General features: G+C 36.4%; 2 protein-coding genes and 1 long non-coding RNA gene across 3 annotated transcripts; 2 read left to right on the top strand and 1 right to left on the bottom strand.

The window, feature by feature from the left end:
- Positions 1-1,484: 1,484 nt before the first annotated feature.
- On the top strand, positions 1,485-3,201 carry LOC108226652 (acylsugar acyltransferase 3-like). Its single transcript, XM_017401642.2, has one exon. It carries the CDS (start codon positions 1,684-1,686, stop codon positions 3,004-3,006), a length of 1,323 nt encoding a protein of 440 aa, XP_017257131.1. The 5' UTR covers positions 1,485-1,683; the 3' UTR covers positions 3,007-3,201.
- Positions 3,202-3,588: 387 nt separating this feature from the next.
- On the bottom strand, positions 3,589-5,377 carry LOC108226705 (uncharacterized). Its single transcript, XR_001807695.2, has 2 exons — positions 4,307-5,377; positions 3,589-4,093 (listed from the first exon to the last, which is right to left on the bottom strand). It is a non-coding gene; the product is annotated as an uncharacterized LOC108226705 (long non-coding RNA).
- An 8,310-nt stretch (positions 5,378-13,687) lies between these two features.
- Positions 13,688-15,019, top strand: LOC108226092 (acyltransferase Pun1-like). Its single transcript, XM_017401045.1, has one exon. The coding sequence runs from the start codon at positions 13,688-13,690 to the stop codon at positions 15,017-15,019; it is 1,332 nt and encodes a 443-aa protein (XP_017256534.1).
- Positions 15,020-17,330: the final 2,311 nt, after the last annotated feature.

Genomic DNA, 17,330 nt, shown 5'->3' with positions numbered 1-17,330 from the left:
CACAACCTACACACTCTCAATACTGCAAACCTCACAGATTTAAGTTAGATATTTTTGTGCACAATCAATCCAAAAAAATTGGAGGAAGGTGATAATGTATGAACATGATTACTTTTCAGAAAATAAAATTAAGATTCGTCGTGCTTTAAATTGTTAATTACGTGTATAAATTTATTTTCATTTTTTCCACCATGAATTATAGTCCAATTTTGCAATTTTATATATTAGTATTGGTATTGCATCAAAATTTTTATAATACAAAATTTATTTTATCATACAAGTATTAATTTTGAATCGTTAATATACTTTTTATAGGCAACCACAAATTTATTTTATTCTACAAATATTAATATTAAATTATTAATATAATTTTTATAACCCGCCGCAACGCTCGACTTCTCAACTAGTTAATCATAAACAAGAATCTCCAAGAATTCCCGAGTATCGAAAAATCTCCAAAAATCGAGTGCGTGGTGTTGAGCGAAGAATCCCTGCTTTCTAGTCAAAAACTAATATAAAACCTGCTTCTACCGCACCCTTAAGCTCAAAACAATACAATCTTCCTTTAACCTGAAATTCTGGAAAGAACTCCTCTCCAAGATGAAAAAAAATGGTTATGGACTTATGGTCATCTCTTTTAACCTGGTATAAATATGATAAAGGATGATGTGTAGTCGTCTACTAATTTAATGGCTTCAAAACATTCAAAAATCAATCCCTCCCTGTCTTTACAACGTTCTCGGTCATCTTCACTCAACGATAAATATAATCCATTAAGAAGATGAATGTTTGTACAGGAAGAAGGTGTTATAATGACGCAATTCGCAACACCGTATCAGAGGAAAGGTGGGACTGTGCGGCGTGGCTCCATTTCCCCTGTCTTTTCAACTGATGACATGGGTGGAACATCTTAGCTGGCGACAACAGTTAAGTATGGTTAGAGTAGGAGTTTTTCGAGAAGTTGGCTATATTTTTTATTTTTTATGATAGCCAACTTACATTTTAGCTAAGGGATTGCTATGGTTGGAGATGCTCTTACGTGGATTATGATTACTATAATATTATGAACTTCATAGTTGAGCTTGTTTAGTCTGCTGAAGCAGCAGCACCTTGGCATCTTTCTGTGATCGGTATTAAAATACTAACTTGACAGTTCAATGTTTGCATGCTCATGACTATTTGACATTTCTATATTTGCTCGAGTTTTAAATTAATATATGTATATTTTACTGACATGATGAAAGAATCCAACGTAATTTTAATTTACTAAATTTATAGTGGATTCAATTATTAGTGCCCCTCTTGTCATTTTCTTTAAAAAGGAATGATCAAGTTTTTGTCCTATAGTGAATCACAAATATTTTTAATTTTTATAAAATAAGGGTAGTCTACCAAACAAACCAACTTGATCATGAATAATAAATGATAGCAATCAAATTAGTTAACCTTTTGAAAGTTTTCCATATCAACATGCCAAATTACATTATTTTATGAAAAATGAAGGTATTTACTTGACAAGATATAAATGATTCACTAACATCAATGGGATCTCCAAAATTTGGAACTGGGACAATCTATTTTATTTCCATCATGGAGAGCCAAAGGGGTATATATAATATAGGATCAATGGAGATGAATTTCTAGCCAGTTCCTTGCAATAAAGCTTATATTCTCCACAGCAGCATGATAATGAGGGGACTAACTAGAAGGCATTTCCATGTAATCTCAAAATCTAAAACTAACATTAAACCAGTCTCTCCCACACCCTTGAAACTCAAGCCTTACATTCTTCCTTTACATGATCTAGGGGTGGCTGGTCCTTACACGCCTATAATATTCTTCTATTCCAATCCACAAGCACTAGCTAATAAAGCCCCCATACAAAATCAACTCAAGAACTCTCTGTCCAGTACACTTTCCAAGTACTATCCCCTTGCGGGAAAGCTAAGTTCTTCAGGATCACGCGTAGAATACAATGAACAAGGCATTGATTTCTTTGATGCCCATGTAGCATGTAAATTATCAGAAGTTCTGGAAAAAACTCCAACCAGGGATGAAGAAGATGGTTATGGTCATCTCTGTCCCCCTGGTACCATATGGGGAAATTTGTCGTCTTCTCGTAATTTAATGGCGGTTCAACTAAATTATTTCTCTTGCGGAGGAATAGCTATTGCTGTGAGCCTCTCCCACTCTATTGGTGATGCTCTCACTTTCTTGTCATTCCTGAGTTATTGGGCAAACTTGTGCCGCGACCCTGACAATGAAGAAAAACTTGTGCTTCTTAGTCCCACTTTTTTGCAATCAGCAGCATCATGTGATGATGATTTTTATTCCATTGAATTTCCGATTCCTGAAAAATTTTGGATCACTACTGAGATAGTGTTTCCCAACTCAAAGATAGCGAAACTCAAGGCAGAGGTGGAAAGGCAAGACAGACGAGATGGCCTAAATCAAAATTATACGCGGAATGAGCTTGTGACTGCATTCCTTTACAGGTGCGCTGTAGGAGCCGCCACTGCATCAAACTCCGGGGCCTATACTAAATCTGTACTGATGCATACAGTAAACATGCGTCCTCTCCTTGATCCTCCATTGCCGAAAACAAGTGTGGGAAATCTAATTGCTATGAATCACGTTCCAACGACTACGATGAATGAGACAGGATTAAATACATTGATAGCCCAAATGAAGAAAGGGAAGATGCAGCTTAGAGGAAGAAAAAGCTTGGTCGGAACAGAGTACTTGGCATTGCTGGACAAATATGCAAAAACTAATCACAAGCTTTATTTAATGAGCAGCATTTGTAATTTCCCATTGTATAATGAGATGGATTTCGGGTGGGGGAAGCCAGTAAAAGCTGCATTTGTGGACACACCTATGTCTAATTTCGCAATTATGATGGATACACCGAGTGGAGATGGTATAAACGCCATCGTTGGACTGGAAGAACAAGACATGAAAAATTTCCTAGCTGATAAAGATCTGCTTGCCTATGCTTCTTTCTAAGAGTCTTGTGTTGAAAATAGCTTGGTATTTTTTTGTACAACTTATTTTATTTTTATGATATTTTAATAAGGTTGTGGAGCCAGGAGGCCTTTGGAGCAAAAGCCTTTTAACACTCACGGGGTGTATTCGATTGGGAGTTTAATGGATTGTTTTTAGTCTATGGATTTTAATGGAATGTATGTGATTTTGATTTTATGCGGATTCTTGATAAAATGTCGCAGAGTTGATAGGATTTAAGCACAATGCTTCAAAATCCCATTGATTTTGATGGGATTTCAAAATACTTAAAATACATTGGAGAATACCACAAAATCCATCATTTTATGAAATCCAAAAAAATCCATGAGTATTTGAATACCATCAGATTTTAATGGATTTTAAACAATCCCAATTGAATACCATCAGATTTTAAAGCATAATTTAAAATCCCAATTGAATACCACCAGATTTTGTGGCATAATTTGAAATCCCAATCGAATACCTCGAGATTTTAATGGATTTCAAACAATCTCAATCGAATACCCTCGAATTTCATGAATGAAAAAAAATGCTTTAAAATCTCAATCCAATACACCCCTCTCATCCTTCAAGGATTTCAAAATACAATAATCAAAGCAGGTAGTTACAATTGTTATAAACTAGTTGCCAACTTGTATAAATTTTCATTAAACTCGAGTGAACTACTCCTATTATTTTATAAAGAGTTCCTCTGCAACAATGCAATATTCAGCAAACTATATTGAAGATGCTGGAAATACATGGTCATGGAAAAGTAATCAACAAAGTAGCCCGTTCCCAGCAAATATTATTTCACCTACCAATCAAGCAGATTTACAAGATTAATTAGAAGTACCACTTAAGCGAGGAGCTGAACAGAGCTGGCAAATAATTTGGGTTCTCCAGAATGGGATGATTCACGAGACCTTGGGTTCTTGGGAGAAGCTGTGCAGGATTCCGTTGAACCACCACTTGTTGTATAAATAGATGATGATGGTAGACCGTGAATCCTTGGCAGGCCTGTTGGGTCAGCGTTCAAGCTAAAGCCCCTTTCAACTGCATCTGCATCAACCGGTGATTCATCCAATGTCTGCAAGAAAACAGTTGAAACGTTAATACCCAGAATTTTCCAACAGTAGTTGTTACCTTGTTAAATGCTCGGGAAAAATTATATGAAAATAACGCCCTTTTTACTTGCCCTATGGAAGGGATTATTTGCATATTTTGACGAATGAAAGATATATAATCGTTCAGTTATTACTATCCAAATTCCATATGTGATATAATAATAATCCATATGCACCTCTCTGAGATGGATCATTGAGAAAGAAGGCTTAATTGTTTGAATTGTGTTATATTTCTATATTTATGCTAAGAGAGAGAAGAACTATCTTGCATTGCAGAAAATGAAAACTATACAAAAGAACAGAGTGAGTACAAATGCTACACTATGCTAGCTATATATACAGGAAAGACTAACTAACTAGGCACTAGCTTGGAGGGAAAGTTTGTTGTGCTTAGCTGTCATCTGAACTACCCACTACTTTATGTACAGCTGTATTATCTATACTACCAATAGCCTCCCTCAAGTTGGAATGTGAACACTGTTGTTGAGTGTCAAACATTCCCAACTTGGAAGATAAATATTGCAGCTGAGGAGAAGGAACTGTCTTTGTAAAGATGTCTGCTAACTGATGCTTGGTAGGAAGATAAGTAAGTTGAATAAGCCCTTCAAACACCTTGTCACGAGTGAAATGACAGTCCACTTCTATGTGTTTCGTACGCTCATGAAACACTGGGTTCTTGGCAATATGAATTGCCGACTGATTATCACAATGCAGAGTAACATGACACAAATTAGTAACACCCAGTTCTTGTAGGAGTCGCACAGCCCAAGTCACCTCAGAAGCAGCAGATGCCATGGCCCTATACTCTGCTTCTGAGCTAGATTTAGACACTGTGGATTGCTTCTTGGACTTCCAAACGATAGGAGAATTACCAAACATTAACACATAGCTTGTTACTGATCGACGAGAATCAGGGCATGCTGCCCAATCAGAATCAGAATATGCTTGTAAAGTAAGATTATCAGCACCTTGTAGTAAAATCCCTTGTCCAGCAGTATGTTTTACATAACTAAGAGTATGTAGAAGAGCTTCATAATGAGTAGTGTTGGGGGCATGCATAAACTGGATTAATAGCTGTACTGTGTAACTCAGATCAGGCCGTGTATTTGTCAAAAAATTGAGCTTACCAAGTAGAGACCTATACACTTCTGGATCAGACAAAGGTGGACTGCCAGAGCTACTTAACTTGAGATGTAGAGGAAGAGGAGTAACAGCTCTGGTAGGCAATGTATCAGGACAGTAATCAAGCAATTCCTTGGTAAACTTCTTTTGACTAACAACAACACCCTCAGGCAGATAAGAAATTTCCATTCCAAGAAAATAATGCAGGACTCCCAAGTCTTTAATACTGAAAACAGTATCCAAATGTTGTTTCATAAGCTGAATGTGTGCAGAATTGCTACCAGTGATGATAATATCATCTACATATACAGTCATGTATGTAATATGGGGATCATCTCTGTGAATGAACAAACTATAGTCATTTTTTGACTGTGTAAACCCATTGTCTACCAGTTCTACTGCTAGCTTAGCTGACCACTGCCTAGAGGCCTGCTTTAGTCCAAATAGTGACTTTTTTAGTCTGCAAACTTTGTTAAGGGGATTATCAAAGCCTGGAGGAGGATACATGTAAACTTCTTCATTTAGATCACCATGTAAGAAAGCATTATTCACGTCCAGTTGGTGAATAGTCCATTTCCTGTTAGCAGCTAGAGCAATAATAGATCTTACAGTACTCATCTTAACTACAGGAGAAAAAGTCTCAAGGTAATCTACACCAAACTTCTGTGTAAACCCTTTAGCTACCAAACGTGCTTTACACCTTTCTAATGTTCCATCTGCATTAAGTTTGACTTTAAAAACCCATCTGCATCCAATGGGTTTTTTTCCAGCTGGTAAATCAACTAACTCCCAGGTTTGGTTTGCCTCAAGTGCTTTCAACTCTTTATTCATAGCCTCAATCCATAAAGGATGTGTAGCAGCCTCTTCATAACATGAAGGTTCAGTAATAACAGATTGGGAAGCAAGCAGGCTAATACAGGACTCAGGAAGGCATGTACTGGGAACTATATTGCACCAATGTTCTGGAAGTGGTGTGGTATATTTGGCCAGTTGACAGTGGTAATCAGTTAGATATGATGGTGGTTGTCTTGTTCTTGTAGACATTCTGGTAATAGGCTGAGGTGGACTCTGAAAATTAGAATCACTATAATCCACTAAATGAGAGCTATCATTAGTGGAACTATCTGGTGAATGACTTGGTGTATTGACTGGTGTATGGATTTGTTGAGATAATTCATGTGAATCATGTGAATGTGTAGGTTCACCAGTTTGAACAACAGTAACTGGTGTAGGAACATCAGAATCAACAGTTGGTGTGGTAACTTTAGGTAAGAAAATCTCATTGAGAAAATCTGATACACCAGATTGTGTGGAGGAAATCACATGAAATGGAAAAACTGACTCATAAAACACTACATTTCTGGAGACTGAAACAGAATGGTGTTTTAGATCATAGACTCTATATCCCTTCTGGGAAGATGAATATCCCAAGAAAACATGAGCTTCTGCTCTAGGATGAAACTTACCTCTATTAACATCAAGGGTGGAAACATAACAAAGGCAACCAAATGTTTTAAGATGCTCAAGTGAGGGAGCTGTGTTGTAGAGTTTGGAATAAGGTGTTTGATAAGCAATAGACTTTAGTGGCATTCTATTGATCAAATAAGCAGCACACATAACAGATTCTCCCCAGAATTTATCAGGCAATTTGGCTTGTAAGAATACAGCCCTAGCAGTTTCTAGTAAATGTCTGTGTTTTCTCTCCACAACACCATTCTGTCGTGGAGTGTAAGCACAGCTTGTCTGATGTTGTATTCCTTTGGACTGGAATAACAACTTAGAACCACCTTCACAGAATTCTTTAGCATTATCACTTCTGATACACAATACACTTTTCTTGAATTGTGTGTGAACATATTCAATAAAATTTGCCAGAATAACAGGTACTTCAGATTTAAGCTTGAGTAAATGTATCCAAGTAAACCTAGTAAAGTCATCAACTATAGTCAAGAACTGATTACAGCCAGAAGTACTCTTAGTCTTATATGGGCCCCACAGATCAATATGAAGTAACTCAAAAGCAGATACAGACTTAATATGACTAGAAGTAAAAGGTTTCTTGGTCTGTTTAGCAGCATGACATATCTGACATATAGTTGAGCTTTGACATTCACTAATTGGCAAACCTGATAGTAAAATCTTCATTTGAGGAAAAGGTAGGTGTCCCATCCTGAGATGCCACATCTTAGTATCTTGAACAGCACCAAAACAAGAAGCCTGCAGTGTAGCATTAGATTGTTCCAGTAAATTGTGAGCTGGTACACTGTACAGGCCATTGATCAAGTTACCAAGTAGAATCTGAGGCCTGTTCTGAGAAAGGCCCTGAATATAACAGTGATTATTAGTAAAACTAATGCTGCAGTTTAAATCTGTGCAAAGTCTCTTGACAGATAACAGTTTGAACTTGAAGTCAGGCACATGTAAGACATTCTTTAGGCTGATGTCATTATTTAATTGTACTGATCCTACATGAGCAACTTTTGCTTCTGTTCCATCAGGAATAATAATGAAATTATCCTTTTCTTTGGAAGGCTCATACCAGTCAAAACAATCAAGATTAGGGCAAATATGGTGAGTTGCTCCACTATCTATTAGCCAGTCATGACTACCAGAGGATAAAAGACATATACCTGCTAGTAGTGCATGCTTATCATCATCCATAGTGTCATCAGGAACATTCTTTGACTGGTGAAAGTAAGCCATCATTTGATTGTATTGTTCTTGAGACATGCTTGGACCAGTGTCATTGCCAGTTTGGACAGTATCAGCATCATTCTGTTGTGCAAGAGCAGCAACTAGGGATGGCAAAATAATCTGATCCGACGGATACCCGATCCGAAATCCGAATTTTTGGATATACCGAACCCGAATTTTTGGATTTGGATTTGGATATGGATTTGATTTTTGTACCCGAAATTTTTTGGATTTGGATATGGATATGACCTCTACCGATCCGAAACCCGATCCGAAACCCGAAATCCTATCCGAACCCGATCCAAACCCGAAACCCGGAAAAAACCCGAATATTATATATATATATATATATATATATATATATATATATATAAATAATTTAATATGAATGTGTGTGTGTGTGTCTATATATATATAACATATTTATATTTAATTATTTGGATGAATGTAATATAATACTCTCAATATCAATAGACTAGGTTAAAGGAATAAGGGTTTCTATTTAAGACAAATACTTCATTAATAATATATTGTATAAAATATATTGTATATTGGTAATAATGAAAATTAATATGGTTTAAGTTTATATTATTCTAATTTAAACCAATAGAATCCAATCCAATAATCTTAATTTTGAAAAAAAATACTTAATTATCATAGTTCAGACATGTTTATAATTTTTAATTTTTTTTAAAGATATCCGGTTGAAACCCGAATCCGATCCGAAACCCGAAAAAACCCGACGGATTGGATTTGGATTTTACATTTTAATATCCAAACCCGAACCCGATCCGATCCGAAATATAACGGATTGGATATGGATTTCATGAAACCCGACCCGATCCGACCCGATTGCCATCCCTAGCAGCAACCTTCTTCTCTTGTTGTCTAGCCTGGAAACCTGGGGGAAAACCATGGATTTTGAAACACCTTTCCACACCGTGACCAGGAATCTTGCAGTGAGTGCAGTAGTAGCTTGGTTTGTTTGGCTTCTTGGCATTAGGATTGTTATTGTTAGGCCAGTTTCCCCTGTTTCCAGTAGGAGCTCCATTGAATCTGCCTTGATTATTAAACTTCCTTTTGTCCGCATAGAAAGCCATGGCCTCAGTCTGATTAGTCACATTAGAGATTTCCTTATGCCTCTCTTCTTGAGCAAACAACCTGTAGGTTTGAGCAATATTTGGTAATGGCTGCATCATGAGCACATTTCCCCTGACTGTGGCAAAGGAGTCTGATAACTTCATCATGAACTGAAGAACCTTTTGTTCTTGTTGCTTCTGAAACAATCTCTGTGTTATGTTGCAGGTACATTTCTGGCAAGTGCACACAGGCAGAGGACTAACATCAGCCAGGCCATCCCAGAGAGTCTTGATTTTGGTGAAGAATGCTGAGACAGTATCATTTCCTTGAGTAATTTCAGACAATTGTTGTTCCAGAACATAAGTTTGTGCCGCAGAGGCATATCCATAGCGCTCTTCCAGTTCATTCCAGATCTCAGATGCTGTCTTCATAAACGAGACACTTTTGGCAATTGTCTCATCAAGATTGAAGATGAGCCAGGAAATGACCAGATCATTACAGCGTTCCCAGTGTTTATACTCATTTGTTGTGGCATCAGGTGCAGAGACAGTACCATTGACAAATCCAAGCTTATTCTTGGCAGAGAGTGTGAGCATCATCGATCGTGTCCAGTTATGGAAACCAGTACCGCTAAATTTGACAGAAACAAGTTGCGTAGTAGACGCATCAGAAGGATGAATGTAATATACACTCGACGGATCTTGATTCGGTTGGAGAGTCATGATTGGAACAGTTAGGGTTTGAATAAGCAAACAACTAGGGTTTGTGATAGATTTAGAACAGAAATCGTATCAATCAGATGAAATGAACACAGATTATGTAGGATCAATTCGCACAAAGCAACAATGGCGAGAACTAACAGATACGTAATGAAATTGACAATAGAGAACGAAGTTTATGTACAAAACTTGTCAACAAACTATACGAACTATAGATCGAATGAGAAAACACCTGATGTGCGAGAGAAAACGAGTGAGAATCTCGAAGATCAAGTAATATCCGCCATGGAACCTTCAGCAAGCTCTGATACCATGTTATATTTCTATATTTATGCTAAGAGAGAGAAGAACTATCTTGTATTGCAGAAAATGAAAACTATACAAAAGAACAGAGTGAGTACAAATGCTACACTATGCTAGCTATATATACAGGAAAGACTAACTAACTAGGCACTAGCTTGGAGGGAAAGTTTGTTGTGCTTAGCTGTCATCTGAACTACCCACTACTTTATGTACAGCTGTATTATCTATACTACCAATAAATTGGTTCATTAGATGGCTTGCTTGTGAGATTTTCTTCGGCTGCTACACCATTATCTGATCCACCAAAAATTGACGAAATCCCCCTGGAAGATCCAGTTGCACTTCCTTAATATTCACAGCAATTATACACCCATCAGCCCTTAAAATCAACAAAAAGAGAATTTAAATGCAGCTATACATAAGAAACATGATCAGATGCTGGAATATATTGTATACAAAGGGGGTCCAATTGTTTTTTCGGGAAAAACTTGAGTAAGAGGACCACTAAAAGCTGGAAGACATCTTAATCTCTAATATTTTAATAATAAAACTCTGTTAGCTAGGGAGAACTATAATTTCTTCGACTTTTCTGAGATGGCATGAAGAAATCTCAAATATAATCTCGGTATACTACAAGTTTGAATGCATCCCTGTATAACAACTTTATGTATATACTTCTATACTAATACTGCAACTTACATGCATGGTACTGCAGTATGTAATCACTTTCTATCTTTCTTCCTGCACCCGAAGGCCCGATTCATAGTTATATATAGATTATGATAAACTAATATAAGTAATGTATAAATGCAGGAGGATTATGCTACTGACGTGAAAGCAAGGATGGAAGCATGCGAACCAGATAGGAAGCCACTGAAACAATTGTGCATCAGTTTTTTCAAGGGGAGATTGTGATTAGTCTTTATTTACTTCTGAAACTACTGTAATTCTTAAAAAATTATTCGATATTTACTCTAATATGACATCTTAAAATCTCCCTTTGATGCCAAAGTTTCTTTAACTAGTCTGATCAGTTTTCTAACAATATTCTGGTTGGCAAATATTAAGCTCTGCAAATTTGAAAATGTTTCCCATTAATCAAAATAAATGAATCCTTTGATTTTTTGGACTGTCAGCACCAATGTAGATATATTTGATTTTTGAGACTTGAGACCATTTCTTAAAACTAGAGAATTAGAGCAGTCGATTGCTGGTATTCCAATTCCAGGTTAAATTCTCCACAACAAGCTATATGAAGATCAGGGGACTAACCAGAAGGCAGCAACATGGAATCTCAACATAAAAATCAAAATAATATCAATTATGGTGGTCACAATCCTTATTAGAAAAAATCCATGTATTATTTCAATATCATCATACAACGGTATTATTCCAATATCATTCTAATGTCATCAGTTAAGGATATTATTCCAATATCATCAGCTAAGGGTATTATTCCAATATCATTCCAATATTATCAACTAAAGGTATTATTCCAAAATAATCGGCTAAGAGTATTATTTGAAAATCATAAGTTAAAATAAATATGAAGTATCAATCAATTATTGTTTGTGAAAACCAGACTTTTGGTTAAAGTGAGGCAGCAATTTTTTCATATTTTCTTATCCACCCGGTCCCCAAACTTAATAATAGCAGAATTAACAATATGTGGTATTTAGTCGGTGATAGTCACCCTTGAGAATGTTCCGTTATAAACGGCAGTAAAATCACTTGATCCCTTTCTCTAAATCTATAATCTAATATCTTCAAATACAAATAGCTAAACTTAAGCATGCAAATTAGACGTGCCAATCTTGATTATGGTACTGTGTAGTATTGTATTTTGTGAAGTGTTATGGACTTTTAAATAAATTAAAGTGAAATTTGCAGAGCTTAATATTTGCCAACCAGAATATGTTTAGAAAAACTGATCAGACTAGTTAAAGAAACTTTTGCATCAAAGAGAGACTGTGATTAGTCTTTATTTAATACTGAAACTACTGTAATTCTTAAAAAAATTATTCAATATTTACTCTAATATGACATCTTGAAAATCTCGCTTTGATGAAAACTTTCTTTAACTAGTGTGATCAGTTTTACTAAAGATATTCTGGTTGGCAAATGTTAAGCTCTGCAAATTTTAAATTGTGTCCCATTAATCAAAAATAAATGAATCTTTTGATTTTTTGGACTGTCAGCACCAATGTAGATATATTTGATTTTTTGAGACTTTAGACCATTTCTTAAAACTAGAGAATTAGAGCATTTGATTGCTGGTATTCCAAGTCCAGGTTAAATTCTCCCCAACAAGCTATATGACGATCAGGGGCCTAACCAGAAGGCAGCTACATAGGATCTCAACATCAAAAACTAATATAAAACCGGCTTCTACCACACCCTTAAGCTCAAACAATATAATCATCCTAAATGATCGCATGTGGTGGCTGATTCTCACAATCTGAAATTCTGGAAAGAACTCCTGTCAAGGATGAAAAAAGATGGTTATAGTCATCTCTTTTAACATGGTATATACTCCCTCCCTCCCATATTAATAATCTTTCTTTTTGCAAATTTCACACATATCAAGAAATATTAAATGTGATGTCTTGTTATTGTTGTGATCGTTAAAATTGCATAAATTACACATGAATATAAACAAGTTTTCAGTCATTTTATTAGAATTTCATAGTTATTTGCTTAATAATTTTTGAAAATTGCGTGAGTTGATGATAGTCAACTTTGAAAACAGTATAAAAGTTGTATTGAAAAAAAATGACAAATATTATGGGAGATTTTATTTTCACAAACAAAACTATCAAAATGGGAACGAGGGACTGTATGATATGGCATGATGTGTCGTCTTCTCCTAATATAATGGCTGTTTAGCTGAATCATTTCTCTTGCGGAGGATTGGGGCCATTGCTGTGAGCCTATTCCACCGTATGGCTGATGCACTCACTGTATTGTCATTTTTAAGTTACTGGGTAAGATTGTCCCACAACCCTGATGACCAGGAAAAACTTGTGCATCTTAGTCTCTGTTTCGTGCACGAGATGCAGTTGCCGCAATCAAGTAGTGATGATTTAACTGCCGCTGCTAAAGTTTTAGTTCCTGAGAAGTACTGGATCACTACTTCCCAACTCAAAGATAGTACTCCCGTCGCCCCAAAACAGCAGTTATGTCTGTAGTCAAATTGATCAAAATTTGAACGATATGATTAATAAAATTTTGGAGATTGTATTATTAGAAAATATATTTAATCTACTAGAAGGAGAACCATGTTTCTTCGTCTGCAAACTAGAGATTGACATTCCTCCTGAATCACAAGATTCTTTTGATAGTATTTATTTTTGATATGAAAGTATATTTGTCACACGAAAGTTGCATTTAATTACATCCAGTTGAAAAGTATTAAGAGATGGAGGGAGTGCTAATTTCATTCAAATAATATAGCAATCAATTCAGTTGTCCTTTCAACTATTTTCCATAGATGCATGCTACAGGCTAATAATCTAAATTGCATTATTTTATTCAAGCATAGACAGCTAAACGGGTATATAATACAGGAACAATGGAGATGCATTTCTACCCTCATTCCTTGCAATAGAGCTTATATTCTCCACAACTGGCAGCATGATAATGAGGGGACTAATTAGAAGGCATTTGCATCTAGTCTCAAAATCAAAAACCAACATTAAACCGGCCTCTCCCACGCCCTTGAACCTCAAGCCTTACATTCTTCCTTTAAATGATCTAGGGCTGCCCGGTCCTTACACGCCTATGATATTCTTCTATTCCAATCCACAATCACTAGCTCATAAAGCCACCATACCAAATCTACTCAAGAACTCTCTATCCAATACACTTTCCAAGTACTATCCATTTGCGGGAAAGCTAAGTTCTTCAGGATCACGCATAGAATACAATGACCAAGGCATTGAATTCTTTGAGGCCCAGGTAGCATGTAAATTATCAGAAATTCTGGAAAAAACTCCTACCAGGGATGAAGAAGATGGTTATGGTCATCTCTGTCCCCCTGGTACCATATGGGGACCTTTGTTGTCCTCTGGTAATTTAATGGCTGTTCAACTAAACCATTTCTCTTGCGGAGGAATAGCTGTAGCTGTGAGCCTCTCCCACTGTATTGCTGATGCTCTCACTTTGTTGTCATTCCTAAGTTACTGGGCAAGCCTTTGCCGCGACCCTGACAATGAAGAAAAACTTGTGCATCTTAGTCCCACTTTTTTAAACGAGCTGCAGCAATCATCACCACCATCATGTAATGATGATTTAACTGCCTTTGAATATTCGCATCCTGAAAAGTTTTGGATCACTACCGAGATAATGTTTCCCAACTCAAAGATAGCGAAACTCAAGGCTGAGGTGGAAATGCAAGACAGACAAGATGGTGTAAATCAAAGTTATACACGGAATGAGCTTGTGACTGCACTCCTTTACAGGTGCGCTGTAGGAGCCGCAACTGCATCAAACTCCGGGGCCTATACTAAATCTGTACTGATGCAGGCAGTAAACATGCGCCCTCTCCTTGATCCTCCATTGCCAAAAACAAGTGTGGGAAATCTACAAGCTCTGAATGAAGTTCCAACAACTACCCTGAATGAGACAAGATTAAATACATTGATAGCCCAAATGAAGAAAGGGAAGATGCAGCTTAGAGGAACAAAAAGTTTGGTCGGAAAAAACCTGCTGGCACAGATTTTGGAATATGCAAAAACTGATCACAAGCCTTTTTTCGTGAGCAGCATTTGTAATTTCCCGTTATATGATGAGATGGATTTCGGGTGGGGAAGGCCGGTAAAAGCTGCACTTGTGGATATAGGTCTGTATAATTCAGCAGTTTTGATGGATACACCGAGTGGAGATGGTATAAACACCATCATTGGACTGGAAGAACAAGACATGAAATATTTCCTAGCTGATAAAGATCTGCTTGCCTATGCTTCTTTCTAAGTCTAGCTCTCTTGTTCAAAATAACCTGGTATTGTTCCAATATCATGGGCTAAGGGTATTATTTCAATATCCTCGGCTAGAATAAATTTGAAGTATCAATCAATAATTATTTCTGGAGACCTGACTTTTGGTAAAAGTGAGGCAGCAAATAAATGTGATATTTGTGATTCATATTTTCTTATCTACTGTGCCAAAACTTAATAATAGCAGAAACAATTCCTGGTACTTATAGTCACCCTTAAATGTTTGCTACAAGGTTCAGTAAAATCACTTAATCCATTTTGAATGTACTCTATAATCTAAGAGCAACTCCATTAATCATCAAAAACCATTACTTAAAAAATGAGTTAGCATGTCAAAATAGAAAAGGGTTTTATATCGCCACCCATTACGTCAAAATATCTCACTTGACCCATTCATCTCATCGGCAAATCATTTAAGCCACTATAAAATCCAAGCTATGTAGTTAAAAAAAAAATATACCTATAAATATATATTTATGTGATCACCCTCGCTATGTTGCTTCAAAATTTTCCATATTATTTTTATAAATACTAGAGACAATTATAAAGGTACTCGAAATGGTTTTTGTAGTTAAAAATCTCCCTTTGATGCAAAAGTTTCTCTAACTAGTCTGATCAGTTTTACTAAAGATATTCTGGTTGGCAAATATTAAGCTCTGCAAATTTAAAATTGTGTCCCATTAATCAAAAATAAATGAATCTTTTGATTTTTTGAACTGTCAGCACCAATGTAGATATATTTGATTTTTTGAGACTTTAGGCCATTTCTTAAAACTAGAGAATTAGAGCATTGCTGGTATTCCAATTCCAGGTTAAATTCTCCACAACAAGCTATATGAAGATCAGGGGACTAACCAGAAGGCAGCTACATGGAATCTCAACATCAAAAACTAGGCTTAATTAATGCGCTTTTAACCCTCAAAGTTTGGGAAGTTGTACCGATGTAGGCTCGATGTTTTAACTCGGCTGATTCAACCCTCCAAGTTTCACAAATATTCCTTTTAACCCTAATTACCGGTATGAAGTCAAAAAACGGTATATAACAAACGGTAAACTTGACATTTACTATTGAATGTAAAGTTTGCTCGTTCTTTTTAACCCCGCCCCGCTCCCGAGTTTTTTTAGAAGAGAATAAAAGTGAAAGCAAATGTGCTTTCACTTTCATCCCCCATTTGGAGTGAAACTTTTGGAGTGAAGTATGCTATATTTGCATCCATTTTCACTTGCTTTCCTTCTTTCAAAAAATTCGGGAGCACAAACAGGAGTGAAAGTTACATAACTTTACTTCCTTTTCACTTACATCTCGTTCTTTTGAACCCTAAAGAATATATTAGAATACATTAGATGTTCGTTATTACACTCAATGTTTAATGCCCTTTTAATCACAAGACTCTTTCAATAGTATTTATTTTTGATATGAAAGCATATTTGTCACACGAAAGTTGCATTTAATTATATTCAGTTGAAAAGTATTAGGAGATGGAGTGAGTACTAATTTGGTTCAAATAGTATAGCAATCAATTCAGTTGTCCGTACAACAATTTTCCATAGATGCATGCTACAGGCTAATAATCTAAATTGCATTATTTTATTCAAGCATAGACAGCTAAACAGGTATATAATATAGGAACAATGGAGATGCATTTCTACCCCCATTCCTTGCAATAGAGCTTGTATTCTCCACAACAGGCAGCATGATAATGATGAGGGGACTAACTAGAACGCATTTGCATGTAGTCTCAAAATCAAAAACTAACATTAAACCCGCCTCTCCCACCCCTTGAACCTCAAGCCTTACATTCTTCCTTTACATGATCTAGGGTTGCCCGGTCCTTACACGCCTATGATATTCTTCTATTCCAATCCACAATCACTAGCTCATAAAGCCACCATACCAAATCTACTCAAGAACTCTCTATCCAATACACTTTCCAAGTACTATCCATTTGCGGGAAAAGCTAAGTTCTTCAGGATCACGCGTAGAATACAATGACCAAGGCATTGAATTCTTTGAGGCCCAGGTAGCATGTAAATTATCAGAAATTGTGGAAAAAACTCCAACCATGGATGAAGAAGATGGTTATGGTCATCTCTGTCCCCCTGGTACCCCCTGGTACCATATGGGGAAAATTGTTGTCTTCTCGTAATTTAATGGCTGTTCAGCTAAACCATTTCTCTTGCGGAGGAATAGCTCTAGCTGCGAGCCTCTCCCACTGTATTGCTGATGCTCTCACCTTGGTGTCATTCCTGAGTTATTGGGCAAACTTGTGCCGCAACCCTGACAATGA

This window comes from Daucus carota, chromosome 6 (genome assembly GCF_001625215.2).
Source record: "Daucus carota subsp. sativus chromosome 6, DH1 v3.0, whole genome shotgun sequence".
In the NCBI taxonomy this organism is placed as follows: domain Eukaryota; kingdom Viridiplantae; phylum Streptophyta; class Magnoliopsida; order Apiales; family Apiaceae; genus Daucus; species Daucus carota.
Note: the sequence above shows the minus strand (reverse complement) of the source record. Positions and strands in the feature narration are given on the sequence as shown.